Raw genomic sequence first — 18,377 nt, 5'->3', positions numbered from 1 at the left:
GAGGGAAATCAGGGGATTGTGGTACATCAGATGCAAGTAAACTCTTTCCTGAAGAATCATCAAATGTGTCAGATACTGCTGAGAGGCTGGGATGAGAATCAAAATAGACCAATTAATTCAGTGGTATGGTGACAGTTGAATGGCAGGGATAAAAGCCTGATTAGAGTGAGATAAAGAGATTGTGGAGGAAACGGACTTTGGCCCAGTGGTTAGGACGTCCGTCTACCACATGGGAGGCCCGCGGTTCAAGCCCTGGGCCTCCCTGACCCGTGTGGAGCTGGCCCATGCGCAGTGCTGATGCGCGCAAGGAGTGCCGCGCCACGCAGGGTGTCCCCCGCGTAGGGGAGCCCCACGCGCAAGGAGTGCACCCATAAGGAGAGCCGCCCAGCGGCGAAGGAGGGAGCAGCCTGCCCAGGAATGGCGCCGCCCACACTTTCCGTGCCGCTGACGACAACAGAAGCGGACAAAGAAACAAGAAACAAGACACAGCAAAAAGACACAGAAAACAGACAACGGGGGGAGGGGAGGGGAATTAAATAAAAAATAAATAAATAAATAAATCTTAAAAAAAAAAAGAGAGAGATTGTGGAAAAGATGGTATATCTATACAGTGGAATATATTCAGCAGTGAAAAGGAATGAAGTACTGATACATGGTTCAATGTGGATGAACCTTGAAAACATTAAGATAAGTGAATAAGTCAGACACAAAAGGCATATATCTGATGATTTCATATACATGAATGAATGTCCAGGATAGGCAATTCCATAGAGACAGAAAGGAGCTTATAGGTTTCCAGGGGTTGGGGAAGTGGGGAATGGGGAGTGATTGCTAATGCCAATAGGGTTTCTTTTAGGTATGATGAAAATGTTCTGAAATTAGACATTCACGATTGTTTCACTACTGTATGAATACACTAAAACCACTGAACTGTATACTTGAAAAGGTAGATTTTATGGTGTATGAATTATATTTCAATAAAATGCATATGTATGTGTATATTAGGGGAGGGAGAATGGTGGAAAAGGAGTTTTCCATGAAGAAGTGCAAAAACACGGGGTGATAGAAGAGGATGTAAGGTCAAGGGAATATTTTAAAAAAAATAAACATAGGAGATATTGCAGCATGTTTGTATGCTGATTCAAGTGACTCAGTGGAGAAGGAAATATTAATGATGCTAGATGAGACGGGGGAAATTTGCAGGAGCTAAATTTTTGAGTTCACTTGAATGTCACCTTGAATAATTTTATGTCCCTTCCCTAGGTGACAGATCAATCAGTGAAAGCATTTGCTGAACACTGCCCTGAACTACAGTATGTTGGCTTCATGGGTTGTTCGGTTACTTCAAAGGGAGTTATTCACCTAACCAAGGTAAGTACCATGGCTACATCTCCTCTGCTTGTCCCTAGGTTGATGGCCCCAGCATTATTAATTGTACTTGCATGAGAAATACAGCATTATAGAAGTATACTAGAGTTTGATAAAGTTAAAATCAGTTTAAGAAAATAATCCCAAAACTATCCTTTCTGAAATGGGACCCTCATTTAAGTAATAAGCTTATATTTTTGCTTTTTCATTGCTAATGACTGAAAAAATATACATTACAAAATCCAATGCCTATAACAACAATCATTTAAATATTAATTTAATGCAGTGCATTTAGAACATTTTTTTATTTCAGTGTTCATTGCTCACATATCACAGGTTCTCTGAGCATTTGGCTTTTAAGAAATGAATGTGGTCAGTCCATATGATTAATTCAAATATTAAAGGTGAAAAGAGAGGTGAATTTATGTCAAAATTAACCTTATATTTTATGCATGATTGTTCTGTTAACCCACATCTTCTCTAATAAAGAAAAAAAAATTAACCTTATAGCTCAGATAGTTCATGTATATACTATATATTAAAAAATGTTATATTTTAGCAATGATGAAAATGCCATTTCCTTTGTAGTTTCTCACTTATGTATCACATCCACTACTTTCCAGAGCTCGAAAATAATGAGGAGCTTTTCCTTAGATACATGTAAAAAAAAAATTGGCAACTATTAATATAAAATTTACCTGTACATTATCTGAAATTTATCACTGCGTAGAGTATAAGTATATCAAATAGTACTTAGGAGAATGGGTGTGAGTCTTGCCTTTCCCTTTTAAAACCTGAGTAACCTTTGAACTCAGCCTTTCTACATTTCACAACTATTGAACAATTGTTATGTTAGCAGCACACTGCTGAACAAAACAGTCAAGATCCCAGGTCTCTGGGTTTATTTTTTCCAAGCTTATACTTAAGTGGGAAATAATGCCTTTCCATCCCTAGGAAAAGAACAAATGTTTACAAGTTAGCTAGGAGTATACTGAAGCACAGTGAAGCACAGTGGTTAAAAGCCTGGGCCCTGGAGTTAGCTTGGGTTTGAATCCTGGCTCTGTTCTTATAAGCTTAGTGACATAGCACAAATTATGTTTCAGGGTATTAACTGAGGTGATATATATAAGGTGCTTGACTAGTATCAAGCCCATAATAAGTGCTAAGTAAATGTTAGCTATTACTATTAAGGTAGACGCTTTAGTATCTAAATTGTTATTAAAATCAATGCAAACTTTGATGGAAAAAGAAATCAAATCACTGTTCTAGTTCTGTATATCTGAAAGAGAGCTTGTGATTACCCTTGTGTCATAAATGACTAATCAGCATTAATTGTATTTTGAGGATCAGCGCCTAGATGTAGAGGAAAGGATGGGTTTGTTTTCTCAATTATTGATCGATCAGAACATCTTAGTGTAACCAAGAAATAGTAACTGTCATTTTTTACTCATTTCCTTTTACCTTGCCCTTAACTTGTTGGTAGATGGATGTTTTTCTAGTCAATATCTAATGCTGCTTATGGCATAGAATAGAAGTGTCTTTGGATAAACATATTGTGCACACTATGAGTTATAATGACCATATGTGGTGGTTTTATAATCACTTGAAATTGTACTCATTAAAGACAAAACAAGACAGATCAGTAAGTGTGTCCCTGAGCACTTTGAGATGGCCAAAAATTATGATACACTAATACTTAAAAGGTCACAATTATTCTCTGTGACAAAAATAGTTACAGCAAAAGTCTGCATTGGAAGGTTAAATTTGCTGAGAAGGTTCTTTCAAAGATTATAGGTAAGGATTGCTGTTTGACCTGTCAGCAGCTGGAATCTACTAGACTCATATCAAAGTTGGTCTACAAAGTTTTGAGGTGCTTTTTAGGTCTTCAACAAAGTTTGCTATTATGAGAAAACTGGTTTGTGGTATGATATTGTTTCTTAGTTTCTGTGTTCAAGTAAAAGTAAGATGACATTTTAAACAGGTGTCGATTTTAACAAGATACTATTTTATTTCTTGAAAACCAAGGATAGCACTCAGGTTTTAACAAAATAAAAGTTTTGTTGTTTAAAATATTTGCATTCTGGTAGTGTTTTCATAGCAATTGCTGAGTAATTCATAAAATGTTTCTAAATATATAAATGCCTCTAGAAAAGTTGTGTTTCCCTTGTTGTTGTTATGGGATATAATTTTTAAATCATTACTTAGGGAGATGTGAGACAGAGAGAGTTGAGAGTTACTGGCCTAAACATGTTAATTTTTACATGATTTAGAAAATCTCTCTAACTCATGATTTTTATGTCTCTGGCTCTAAGTTTGCTAGAGAGGCAAGTGGCATAAAATCTCTTTTTCTGTCTTTGAAGTCATGAGCGTAGATTAGATTATCTATCACTAAGGTTGCTTTCATCCAGAAGTTATGAATTTAGGAATCATTGCCCTGAAAAGGTACTCTGGGAAGGTCTCTCTGAAACTAGAAAAGCCAAGTCTTTAGGAAATTGGAAAGGAAAATTGGGGATTTGTGAGATAAATCATAGATTGTTAAACCAAGGGCAAGAAGACAAGATAGGGAATAAAGGGGAAAAAACATTGGTATCTTATTACTGTGGTCCATTGGAATTAGTTTTATTTTTGTGCTCTCAATCTTGGCTGTATCTGAACTCTCATTTCCTTTATAATACTGCTGACACACCCTTAGTCTTCAGATAGATTCTGCTATTATCAAACAATATTGGGATAGGGGCCTTCATTTTAAGCTGTTACAATTGTGCAAATAAGAGTTCAGAAATAGTGAATTTTAAGAACACACAAGTTGAGAAGACTAAGTCAGGTTTACTGGACTGAGGTTGGAAACTTAGAGTTCAATATTTAGGAAAAAAAAAAAAACTTATGAGGTCTCCATGTAACAGTTAAGAGTCTTAGCAACTTGTTGTAAGTGACAGAAGTGAGTTTCCCCAACAAAGGTATGTTCTGTTCTTGGCAGTGTACCTGTTTATAAATGTAAACTCTCTTTCTGTTACTCTCTTCTTCTCTCTCTCCTGCTTTATACAAATTCAGCAAATGCAAGTACACAGTTAACCCCCTAGTGCCTAGCTTGTGGTGCCTAAATACTGCTTGCCACTAAAGAGACTAGCAGCAACATGTTAATGGGATACTATAGCCAACATGAAGAAGCTCCCGCTGGCATATGTTGGGATAATTTGAACATAAAAAGAAGAATGACTGTAATGGATTGAATCAAATCAAATACAATAAAACCACGAGTTTGTAATGATATGTATAAAACAGAACAAAACAAAACAAAATTGGACTTCTGTTTCTAGCCAAAATAAGGACTATATTTGCTCTCTTCCCTGAAACAGCCCCCTCAAAACAGACAGAATATATAAAACATTGGTTTTCAATATATTGGATATCAGGCAACCAAGAACAATAAGAAGTTGATAATAAGGGAATATTATGAACAACTTTAAACTTATAAACTTGACAATTGAGATGTAATGGAAAATTATTTGAAAGAAACAAACTACAAATCTCACTCAAGAAGAAATAGATATCTTGGTTATCCCTATTTCTAGTAAAAAATTGAATTCATAGTAAAAAGCGTCACATCAATAATTCTTCAGGCCCAGATAGCTTCACTGCTGAATTCTACCACATATTTAGGGATAAAACAAAACTTTTCTAGAAGTGAGGCTATTGTTACTTTGATAAGAAAACCAGATAATGATATTAGAAGAGAAGAAAATTTTTCATCACTATCCATTGTGGATATAGATATAAAAATTCTAAACAAAAGTTTAGCAAATAAATTTAGTAGTATTTAAGGATAATTCATCATGACCAAGTGTGGTTTATCCCAGAATTGCAAAATTGGTTGGGCACTCAAATATCAATCAAGGTGATTTACCATATTAATGTATTAAAAGAGAAAAAACATACAATCATCTCAATAGGCACAAGAAAAGTATTTGACAAAATTCAACATCCATATCTAGATAAAAAAGAACAATCCTCAGCAAAGTAGGAGTGGAAGATCCAGTGAACATCCTCTATCTCATAAAAGACTTTTATAAACAACCTACAGCTAATCATTATAGTTATTGGTGAAAGACAGAATGCTTTCCCCTCAATGTCAAGAAGTGGGCAAGGATTTCCACACACCACTTATAGTCAACATTGTTCTGAAGTTGAAGACAGTGCCCTCAGGCAAGAAAAAATAAAAATAAAAAGGCATTCAAATTGGAAAGGAAGAAGAAAAACTGTCTTTATTCGTGACCCGAATAATGTAGAAAATCTAATCGGATATACCGAAAAATACTAGAAGTAATAAATGTGCTTAGGAGAGTTGCAGGATGTAAAATCAATTGTATCCCTATATGCTAGCAATAAATAATTCTAAGCTAAAATTTAAATACAATACAAATTATAGTTTCACCAAATATATGACATACTTAGGGATAAGTTAGCAAAAGTCGAGAAAGACTTGTACCTAGAAAACTACGAAACATTACTGGGAGAACTTAAACACAAAACAAATGGAGGGACATACCATGGTCAGTGGTCTGAAGACTCAGTTTTGTTTGATGTCAATTCTTTCAAATCAGTCTATGCATTCAACACAATTCTATTCAAAATCCCAGCAGGCTTTTAGGTAGAAATTGACAAACCCATTGTGAAATTCATATGGAAATGCAAAGGACCTTGGATAGCTAAGACAGCCTTGAAAAAGAAGAACACAATTGGAAGATATGACCTGATTTTAAGATTTATACAGTAATAATAATCAAGACACTGTGTCTTAGCATAAAGATAGACAAATAGGTTAATGGAACAGAATTCAGAGTCCAGAAAGGAATACACACACACATACATACACACACAGTTTTTCAACAAGGCACAAAGGCAACCCAGTGGGAAAAAGATAATCTTTTCTATTAATGGTGCTATAACAATTGCATATCCATGTAGAAAAAATTAACTTCCCTCCACACCATTTACAAAAATTAACTAAAAATGAGTCATGAATCTAAATATAAATCCTTAATCTGTAAGAGTTCTAGAGGGGAGCTCCTGCTTCCCACATGGGAGGTCCTGAGTTCAGGTCCTGGTGTCTCCTAAAAAAAAAAAAAAAAAAGTTCTAAAAGACTCCTATCTTAAAGCGTAGACAAAAATTAACTCAAAAAGGGGAAACGGACTTTGGCCCAGTGGTTAGGGCGTCCGTCTACCACATGGGAGGTCCACGGTTCAAACCCCGGGCCTCCTTGACCCATGTGGAGCTGGCCCATGAGCAGTGCTGATGCGCGCAAGGAGTGCAGTGCCACGTAGGGATGTCCCCCGCGTAGGGGAGCCCCACCCGCAAGGAGTACGCCCGTTAGGAGAGCCGCCCAGCGTGAAAAGAAAGTGCAGCCTGCCCAGGAATGGCGCCGCCCACACTTCCCGTGCCGCTGACGACAACAGAAGCGGACAAAGAAACAAGACGCAGCAAAAAGATACAGAAAACAGACAACCGGGGGAGGGGGGGAATTAAATAAAATAAAAATAAATCTTTAAAAAAAAAAATTAACTCAAAAAGGTATCAAGACCTAAATGTAAGAGCTAACACTATAAAACTCTTAGAATAAAATATAGGTGTAAATCCTCATGACCTTGAATTAGGTTATAGTTTCATAGTATGACACCTAAATTACAAACCACCAAAAAATATATATTGGACTTCAAAATAAAAAATAACACTATCAACGAAGTGAAAAGACAGCCCACAGAATGAGAAAAATTTTGAAAACCATATCTGTCTTAAGTTTCTAGTATCCAGAATATATAAAAAACTCTTACAATAAAAAACTCTTACAACTCAACGTAAAAAGACAGACAAACCAATTAAAAATGATTTAAATAGACGTTTCCCCAAATAAGATATACAAATGGTCGTAAGCACATGAAAAGATGCTCAAAATTTGGGGATATGCAAGCCAAAATCACAATAAGATAACACTTCAAACCAGTGAATGTGGCTGTAATGAAAAAGTCAGACAATAAGTTTTATTGAGCATGTGGAGAAATTTGAACCGTTATACATTGCTGTTGGAAATGTAAAGTGGTTCAACCACTTTATTTATTTAATTTTTAAAAGATTTATTTATTTATTTATTTATTTCTCTCCCCTCCCCCCCATCCCAGTTGTCTATTCTCTGTGTCTATTTGCTGCGTCGTCTTTGTCCGCTTCTGTTGTTGTCAGCGACACGGGAATCTGTGTTTCTTTGTTGCGTCATCTTGTTGTGTCAGCTCTCCATGTGTGTGGCGCCATTCCTGGGCAGGCAGCACTTTCTCTCGTGCTGGGCGGCTCTCCTTAGGGGGTGCACTCCTTGCGCGTGGGGCTCCCCTATGCGGGGGACACCCCTCCGTGGCAGAGCACTCCTTGCGCACATCAGCACTGCGCATGGGCCAGCTCCACACGGGTCAAGGAGGCTGGGGGTTTGAACCGCGGACCTCCCAAGTGGTAGACGGACGCCCTAAGCACTGGGCCAAGTTTGCCGCCCGGTTCAACCACTTTAGGGAACAGTTTAGAAAGTTCTAAAATCTGGCCATTCCACAACTACATATTTACCTGAGAGAAATAAAAGCACACTGGGAAATAACCCAATATCTAGCAACAGGTATATGTATAAATACATACATAAAAGGAATGATCTATTGATACATGCTAACAGCATAAATGAATTTCAAAACAATTATGCTAACTATAAAAAGCCATTTGTATAGTTCCATTCATATAAAGTTCTGTGAAACACAAATTTATGTATATGACAGAAAGTGAACTTGTGGTTTGCCTAAGAATTCAGGCAGGGGAAGAGGGAGGGTAGGACAGAAAGGATTACAAAGGAGCACAAGGAAACTTTTGGGGAGGATTGATTTTGTTGATTGTGGTGAGAGTTTTATGGGTATACACATATGTCAAAGCTTATCAGATTGTATGCTTTAACTATATGCAGTTTTTGGTACATCAGTTTTACCTCAATTAAAGCTGTTTAAAAATAAAAAACAAAACCTCCCACAAACCTCCTTGTCATCTTCAGAGCTTAATAATGGAAAAACTCAGTACTCTAAATTAAAGTGAGAACCACATAATTATCATTCTTATACTGTATGCTCTGTACACCAGAATAACCAGCATAATATACAAGGAAAGACTATCCTGTATAGGAGAATTCCAGCTAATAAATAGAAGAATGACAGAAAATTTTATACTTACTGTTAAATAATGGGTCTAGGCAATGATCATCAATGAATGCTAAAATCATTAATGGGAATTGATATTCCTATTAAGGAATTTTATAATGGAGGGAAGAGGCTGATACCACTTGACCCATTGATCAATCTTTGCATCAGTAAAAGTGAGACAATCAGTTATTATGTACTCATGAGGTGATGCAATAGAAAGTATATAGTACCATTTACATATATTCTTGTCTGAAAATGGAGCCTGAATCTAATTTTGCTACTAGATTTAATTACTCATTTATAGAAATAGTAGGGTTAGAGCAACAAGTTAAATGACACCACAAAAAGGCAATCAGCTATGTCCAGAATATGGACATTGTCTGGGACAAATGACCCAGTTTCTCCAATGAACATTTGTCATTGGAAGAAAAAAAAAAAGGAAGCATTATTATATAAAAGGCAAGGCATAGCAACCAAATGCATTGTGGGGAGTTTCCTTGGATTCTGATGGAAACAAAACAGCATTAAAAATATATTTCTATGATATTGAGAATATTTTGAATGATATTAAGTAATTATTGTCAATTTTGGCAGAGGTGACAGTGACAGTGTGTTATATTTTTAAGTCTTTATCAGCTAGAGATGCTCACTTGAATAGTTACTGAAGAAAGAACGTGATGTTAGGGATTTGGTTTAAAATATTCCTAAAGGGGGAAAAAAGAAGAAAAGCAAAAGAAAGTAGGTAATTAAAGGAAACAAAAAAGGCAAAATATAGATAATTGAGCTTGACAGTAGGTACATGTGGTTCATGATACTATTCTCATTACTTTTGTTTATATTTGGAAATATCCATATAATAAAAACTATTTTGAGAGGTCTATCACAGTTAAAAAAGTTAAAAATGTTGATGTTAATCTAATATGATAAAATCATACTATTCAATATCATACTTTTCAAGAATACACAATAACATGGGAAATTCTCAAGATATAATTAATAATATATGTGCATATATAGTATTAATTGAAAGGTCAGTTAAACAAATAGGCCTGTACACCAAAAAATATCAAAGGTTGCAAGTTATTTTTACATGTAGTTGGAGCATGAGCTTTAGAAATGCTGTAGATCCATGAATTTGATGTGACAGATCCATGGTGAGATGATTTTTATCACATCAGTTCAAATGATTTCAATCAAGTCAGGAAGACCTTCTTTTAAATGACTTTCAAAAATGACAGTGAAGGATTTTTAACAAAAAGTTCATTTTTATTATATGCTATATTAAAAACTCACATTGTCATACTTAGAGGTAGATGCATTTCCTTTTTGGATTGTTGACATATTTTAAAGTCATGAATATTGATTTAGAGAACTGTTAATATTAATTCTGATGCTTCAGTTATTCAGTTTATAAATGTTAACTGATTTCTTGTGGTATGTTAGGTACAGGTTTGGTTGAGAGTTTTTTGTTTTGTTTTGTTTTGTTTTAAAGAGTTCTTAGAAAGGTAACAACAGACAGCTAAACAAAATGCCTTAACTTATGATATTTCTTGGACCATAAACACATTTAAAGAACTTTGAAAAAAAAAGCATATATTTTAAAAATGCTTATGGTTGAAATATGAAATGTTTTTTAAAGGAAAACAAAATTGATTTTTTCTCAGTCAATTTAACATAAGTAACTGAAAGACTATTCATTCATGCAGCTATCTCAATTTTTTGTCTTTCTTTTCTCGTTTATTCAGGGACTCTGAATGACAGATGAACTTTCTTGCCTTTTAAAATTCCAAACAACTGACTTTTTCTAAAGTAACAACATACTGTTACACTACTTCAAGGGTGATATTTCTGTTTAGTCATGGATTATCACTTCCTTGGTTTCTGATTAATGACAAATGTTTGTATGATATTCTGAGATGTGGAAAATATATGTTCTTAAATTCATTTAGCTCTGAAATATTCCCTAGTGAATATTCCCTGCTGACTGTTATGGAGAAGTGTTTATTGGATGACCATGCTTTTGGTTCCTTTTAGCTTTTTAGGAATTGAGTTGAGCCTAAAATTGAATATTGAGAATATAGGCAATTATCTAGGTCTTGTGTGATCTATTAATTGATTTTTTCTTAGAAGTTTGCATGTTTATTGCTGTCATAAAGCTAAATGGTATGACTGTTGGCTTGTATGGCCTTGGGCAAATCACCTGACATGTGCCTCAGTTTCCTCATCTGTAAAATGAACCTAATTACAGCATCTACCTACCTGTAGATTATTATAAGGAAGATTCCTTGGATATAACTAAAGCATTTGAAAAATAAATAGATTTTAAAAATGAGAATGATATTCATTACCATACACAACGGTCCCTCATAACCCTTTAGTCCTGATTCACACATATACTTTCTTCAAAATACGCATGTAAAATAATTTTCATGAAAATAAATAAATCTTTAAAATTTTCAGACTTTTTCTTCCACTTGAGTGCCATTACTGAAGATGAATGGGTATGTCTTCCTGTTCTTAATTGTTACTTTTTTCTTTCCCTACTGACCCCTTAAGGGTTGTTTAATGAATTAACACACTAAACAAATAAATTAGTAATTTTACTAAAATCATTTTTAAAACTCCTACTATAGCAATTCACTGAATCAGGGGATATGCTGTTCTGCCTTATTATTATTGTTCAAATTAGTGACTTTGATTTTTATCTTTCCAAATTAGTAAGGGCAAGGGCAATGTCTGCATAAGTTACAGCAATTTATCACATTTATTTTTTCACTCTATTAAATCAGTAATACCTGCCTAGCAAGGCTACTCTTTTTATATTTTATAACTCTATTATTCAACTCTAGTTGTAATAATGTATATTTGTTTGTGCTCATTTTCATTTCAGCAACTGCAATAGCAGGAGGTATGAAGATGCCACTAGTAAAATAAATGAATTCATCTTTAAAATGACTTAGTTAGTGAAAGTCCTAACAAGTAAAATGAACAAATGAGTTTCTTTGTGGCCCCTATCCTTTGACAAAGTGGTTGCTTCAGGCTATAATATAAATATATAAATATAAAGTGAGGACAGTTGACAGTCTTTTTTTTTTTTTTTTTAAGATTTTTTATTTATTTCTCTCCTCCCTGCGCCCCCGCTCTACCCCTTGTTGTCTGCTGTCTATATCCACTCTCTGTGTGTTCTTCTGTGTCCGCTTCTATTCTTGTCAGTGGTACCGGGAATATGTGTCTCTTTTTTTTGTTGCATCATCTTGCTGCATCACCTCTCCGTGTGTGCCGTGCTACTCCTGGGCAGGCTGTGCTTTTTTCGCACGGGGTAGCTCTCCTTATTTGGTGCACTCCTTGCACATGGGGCTCCCCTACCTGGGGGACACCTCTGTGTGACAGGGCACTCCTTGCATGCATCAGCACTGTGTGTGGGCCAGCTCACCACACGGGTCAGGAGGCCCTGGGTTTGAACCCTGGAACTCCCATATGGTAGGTGGATACTTTATTAGTTGAGCCAAATCCACTTCCCGACAGTCTTTTTTAAAACGACCTTTCTTGGATCTTAGCTTTATATTTTAAATATTATTTTACTTTGCTTATATTAATCTGACTTTACTCCTTGTGTTTTTACCGCATAATTTGGTTTTATAAATTATTTTTTGTTGTAAATATTCTTGTAAAAAAGGATTTCATCTTTATCTGGTTATTAACACATAAGGTCAGTGTTTATCTAAGAAAGATATTTTGAGATGTGTTTCTTTTCTATACTTTCAAATTCATTCACACTGTCTTTTGCCAGAAATTTTATTTAAGGACCAGTGGGAATTTACTTCACTTCGTCTTGTGGTTTATATATAAATAGTGATATTGAACATGGAGAGAATCCCATCTCTAAATCAGCAAAACAGTCTGCCCAAGTTAGAGAAACCTAGATTTCTCTGAAATTACGGAACTTAATGAGGATATATGCTACTGAGGAGAAAAAGTAAACAGATCTCATTTATTAATTTAAAATAAATGTTTATTGACAATTACAAAGAGATAAATAGAATCGAATTAGTTTTAAAAATATTCAATTGATTAAAAACATTGACAGTTATATTCACTTAATAGTTTCGAACACTTATAAAATACTTGTTTCATCTTTAGTTAATTTAACTCTTTAAGAACTTTTTTTTATTACATCTAGACAGGTCTTTTTGAGCACAGTGAAATGCTTGATTATATACTTCTCATACATTCATTCACATTCATACTTAGCATACCACACACACACAGACACAGTGGCAATTCTTACTCATAACAGAATTCAAATAATCAGATTTTTCTTTATACTTTTGTTTAATGTTGTATGGTATTTATAATGATCTAGAATTCACTTCAAGATTCTACAGGGGCTTTTGGGCACTGAAAGGAAGATAAATTATGTGTGTCTTGATTCTAGTGGGGTTCTTTGAAAATAGGGAATTTCCACAGTAATTTTCTCTTAGAAATTGTTAATGAGACAGTAGGGATGTGTGTTCTGAAATTTTAGCTTGGAACCTCAATATTTAGTCAGAATTTAGGTCTGCAGATTACTACTCATCTCTCCTTTATTTTCTAAAATTTTCTAATTTAAGTTTGGTTCTAAGATCCCCCTTCTTCAGACACATTTGCCCAATAATGGAGCCCATTGAAGGCCCTTGAGTTCCTCACATGCTTACTTGTCAAGGTCAACCCAGAGGTATCACTGGCATTTTCACAAAAGCTCTTCATCACAGTGTATTTACAAAACCTTCAGGAACATAGCAGCTTCTGAAAAGTAGACTTCCCTTCAATTGATTTTAACACAGTACGATGATTGGACATCAACATTTTTTTAAAGAAAATAGTCTTCTACTGGAGCGCTCTCTGTTATATTAAGTAGATGAAATGTTTGGCTATTTTGATCAAAGGTACGTTTTCAACATGCAATTGGCTATCAATCTTAGATTCTTAAAAAATGAAAAAATATCCATGTACCTGAGAAACCTCAGCTCAAGTTATGCCTTTTATAGTTTTCATCTAGGTGGAAGAAGAAAACAAATTTCATCAGTATCCTGGGTTTCTTGTGCAAGGTTTAAGAATTCTCTGCCAATTATTCTTGCCCTGAGTTGTCAGAAAGAAGTCTCATATTTGATTGACTCTACTTCTTCTGGCTGCTGGAAATCCTGCATCCACCCTCCTCCTTCTATCCTCTTCCTTTGTGCTGGTCCTGAGCCTGTTCGCTCTCAGATCTTTTCTTTTGCTTAGGCAAGATCTTTTTTATCACAGCGGGCTTAACCCTGAAGGATCCTTTAGTGGGAGATAAGAGGGCCAAAGGGAGGCAGAAGCTATGGTATTTCGCTCCTTTCCTTTAGTCTCTATTAGCATTTTTGGCAACAGCTCTGTCTCCTCCATGGTGTAGCCTGGGACATGTCTGCTGTGGCTCTGGCGTCTTTTGGGTGACGCGGCCTACTAGTTCTAGTAGCACTGCTGCTTCCTTTTGTCTCTTCAGTCTAGGGGTTTTGGTGGCTTCCTGCTTAACACTACTATCCACGGTTTGTCTTCTCGGCTTCTGCTTACTCACCAGAGGAACCAATTCCTTTCATAAAATTCCCTTCATTTAATTTCATAAATACTCATAGTGGTTTCTGTTTTCTTGGTTAGACTCTGACCAATACACCTTCTGCATTATATTAGTACTAAAAAAAAATTTTTTTCATGAGAACATATTTAAGAGAATAGAACTGATATTTATTTCCTCTCAGGCACTCTTGAAACAACTGGGATCTAAGAACAAAGCAGAGAACTGCAAATGATATACTATTTAAATTAGATTTGACCCTTCATTAGACTACCACTAGCAATACTTCTGACCTGAACCCAGACAAGATAAGCTGTAACTAGTGCAATAAGGGTAGCTAGTTAGGTGACAATGAAGAATAATGAAGCTGTGGAAGGCCATGGTGAGTCCTAAGAATAGACTAGAGGGCTAGGTGCTTCATTATGGACAGTTTACACATGATCTAATCAAGAATAAAATATAAACTTTTTCTCAATGCTGTAATCTATAAAGGCAATCCATAGAGGCAACTATAAAAAAACAACTACAAACATTTGACTAAATAAGTCGTTGTGAACTAGTTACTTAAGGGAAAACATCTTGTATGATTTGACTGACAGTTTAGAAAATACTGTTATATTGTTTTCAAAAATTTTGGTCATGCTTTTTACTGATGTGAGAAGATGTAAGTGGCCCAAAGTACACAGCAGTAAAGTAAATCGTAAATTAATATTTAAAGATTTACCTTAGATACTGTCATTTTAAAATTCATTTCAATTGAATTGAATTCATAGATAGACAAAATTGGTTGAAAGCACAGATTTACACATTACAAGTATTTGTATCAGAAAGTAGTGTTTTAGTATCTAAATCAGTTATAAAATTTTTGCAGTTCTTTGGTATGTCAGCCTGCTTCAGTTAACCTCCATCTTTTCTTTATAATTTCCTGGATAAAATGGAAGCTCAAGCAAATCAAGATGGTTAGTAAAATCACTTATCATTCCAATTTCACAGGCTTTAGGCCGAGAATATAAGATTTAGATGTGAAGATAAGCCCCAACTGCATTTTCTAAACTGGGAGGCAAAAAAAGACATTTTATTTTGAAGCAAAGATACATCAAATCTGTAACATTTTTGGAATTCCAGAAAATAAAAATATATGCCAGAATTTGTTTTTTAAATTCAAAGTCAGAAATGTCATTTCTTTGTTTTTCAGTTTATCAAGTTTAGATATAAAGAGCAAAATACTTGTACTGTTTTGCTTTACTACATAGTGTAATATCTCCAGGGCACTGGGCTTGAATTTGATAAATATTTGTACTGAACTAATGACATTTTAGTTGTTTTACTAGTTTTTAAAATCAGGTGTAAAACTTTCATTTGTAATATATTTTCTAAAATTTGGCCCATTGAGGTGTGGTATATGGATGCGAGTGAATTAAATTGGTTCAAAATCTCTGCCAACTGTCTCTTTCTCTCTCTCTCTCTTTCTTTTGGTAGATCTGAACTTGATATGAGCAAATGAAAGAGAGAACTACGCAACCAGACCAATTAGATGAAGCAATCTCACCTTTCTTGCATTCACATTTAACTTAATTTACTCTTTTTTAAAAAATTTCTCTCCCCTTCCCTGCCCCCTCACCACCGCGCCCCAGTTGCCTGTTCTCTGTGTTCATCTGCTGTGTGTTCTTCTGTGTCCACTTCTATTCTTGTCAGTGGCGCCAGGAATCTGTCTCTTTTTTTGTTGCATCATATTGCTGTGTCAGCTCTCCATGCGTGCGGTGCCACTCCTGGGCAGGCTGGACTTTCTTTTGTGCTGGGTGGCTCTCCTTATGGGTGCACTCCTTGAGCTTGGGGCTCCCCTACGCGGGGGACACCCCTGCATGGCACGGCACTCCTTGCGTGTATCAGCACTTCACGTGGTCCAGCTCCACATGGGTCAAGGAGGCCCAGGGTTTGAACCGTGGACCTCCCATGTGGTAGGTGGATGCTTTATCTGTTGAACCAAGTCTGGTTCCCTTAATTTACTCTTAATTTATTTAAGGTTTGACTCTTTTTTCCTTACTTAAGTGAAAGAGTGTGAGCATTATGTTTTTCAATTGAAGAGAAGTTCTGATTCTTCTGCTGGGTAAAAACTTGACAGGGCTTCCCAGTCCTACTTATATTAAGTGCTGTTTGTAGTTCATTATGAGTTCTAGAAATTTCATATGAAGAACAGAAAAGTATTTGGTAGAAAGAAAAATCCTAGAAAAAAATCAATTAGAGACTATGCTGCCTGCCAGAGTGAAAGAGGAGGAGTGGAGCATTCGTTCTGAATTGGTACATGAAGAAGCAGAAATCCAATTAACAAATTCACATTTCTGCAGCAGAAGACAGTGATTAAAATTTTGGTGAACTACTCAGAATTCCTGCCACACACATCAGAATTCTGACAACTTACACAGGCTTAAGAAAAAAAAAAAAAGTTCTGCATTTTAAGAACAAATATGTAGAGAACTAATTATGTTTCTTGTTCTGAAATGACCTTTAATTGCGTGGAATGAGAATGTTGCTTTTCATTATTTAATATTTATGTATTAGTGAAGCTTATGTTCAAATACGATATTAATATTTTTTAAAGCATGTAGCTTCAGAACCTCAGATCCTGCATTTAAGTGAAATTATCTCTAAAGTTTTCATCCAGATATCAGATTCCTTCAGTCAGTAATAAGCATTTAATAAATGCCTTTGATGCACCTAGTACTATCTTAGGCACTGGTGAAATACAGGTGACTAGGACTTGGTCCTTGACCTGCACTAGTTTGCCTTTAATTCTACTGGGAGGAACATGGATTTAATTAGGCCAAATTGTAATGCAGCATGTTTAATATGTGGCATGATGGAAGAATGAGTGACATCAGTGGATATACAGCGGGCAGTCTCTTACTCTAATTGTGGGCATCCCAGAATGCTTTATGTAGGAGATGCACTGGAGCTGTGAAGGCTAAGTCATACTTTGATAGGCTATGGAAATGAAGCCAGCCTTGTAACTACCCTGGCTAGCTTGTTAGGTGTTAATTTCTTATTTATTTTGCTCAAATTGGGTGAACCTTTGTTTTACAGTTTATTATTGTGGGTATGTATGTCTGTATATTGAAATTAATTTTTTATTCATGATAAATTTTAAGACTATGTTTGTGCCTAGCTAACTTAATGAATTGAGCACATTTATAAATATATTTATATATTAAATTTATAAGTATAAATGCAATTTATCTGCTTATGATGCCCAAATTTATTTGGCATCTCTCCTTAGGTATCTAATAGGCATCTCTGACATAATGTATTCAAAACAAAACTATCTTTTCCTTCCCCTCCCCAAACCTTAGTTCATTACAGCTCAACCTTTCTTTTGCCCTAACCAAAAACCTTGGAAAGGTCCTGACTCCTCTTTTTCTCTCATGCCCCATAGCCTATTTGTCAGGAAATTCCTTTAAGTCTTCTTTCAGATATATCCAGATTCTGATCACCTTGTATCACCTCCAACTATTATCACTCTGGTCCAAGTCACTGATATTTCTTGATTGGATTAATTCAACAACTTCTCAACTTCCAACTTGTTTCCTTCATTCTGGATATAGAAGCTAGAGTGGTCCTTTTAAAATATAAGTTATATCATGTCACAGTCCTGCCCAAAACTCTCCAGTGGCTCCCAGTGGCTCCCCAATTTCTTCAGAGCAAAAGCTGAAATCCTTTCCGTGGCCTACGAGTCTCCATGCAGTCTACCCTTCCATCTCAGGCCACGTGTCCTGCTAGTCTTGCTTCCATTCACTCTCCTCCATCACCACTGGCTCCTTACTAAATTCTCCACAACACTAGGCCAGGTCAGGACCTTGGTATTAACTCTTGCCCCAGAGAAGAGCATAATTTTGTTGCTCCCCCACCACCTAAAATCTTTGTTCAATTATCTTCTTTATAACGAGATCATCTTTGACTGCCCTATTTAAAATTACAACCCCATCTCTCTCCTCTCCACTGTTCTCCACTCCCCTTTAGCTTCCTTTATTTTTCTTCTATGCACTTAATGTATTTTAGCACACCGTATACTTTGCTTGTTTTATTTATTGTCTCTTCTTTGCCACCATTCCAACATAAGCACTCTAAGTTCAGGGATTTTTATCTTCATTCACTGCTCTATTTTCAGCAGCTAGAATAGTTCATAATAGGTGTACATAATAAGTACAGAGTAAATAGTATTGAA

At 35.6% G+C, this 18,377-nt stretch overlaps 1 protein-coding gene across 1 annotated transcript in view; it reads left to right on the top strand.

Annotated features, from left to right (window-relative positions):
- The window catches only part of FBXL17 (F-box and leucine rich repeat protein 17), a 574,296-nt gene that overhangs the window by 188,968 nt on the left and 366,951 nt on the right, over positions 1-18,377 (top strand). The window contains exon 5 of the mRNA XM_004484091.4: positions 1,264-1,371. Coding sequence (XP_004484148.1) covers positions 1,264-1,371 — 108 coding nt within the window. The remainder of the gene's footprint in view (positions 1-1,263; positions 1,372-18,377) is intronic.

Source organism: Dasypus novemcinctus, chromosome 2 (genome assembly GCF_030445035.2).
Source record: "Dasypus novemcinctus isolate mDasNov1 chromosome 2, mDasNov1.1.hap2, whole genome shotgun sequence".
Classification (NCBI taxonomy): domain Eukaryota; kingdom Metazoa; phylum Chordata; class Mammalia; order Cingulata; family Dasypodidae; genus Dasypus; species Dasypus novemcinctus.
Note: the sequence above shows the minus strand (reverse complement) of the source record. Positions and strands in the feature narration are given on the sequence as shown.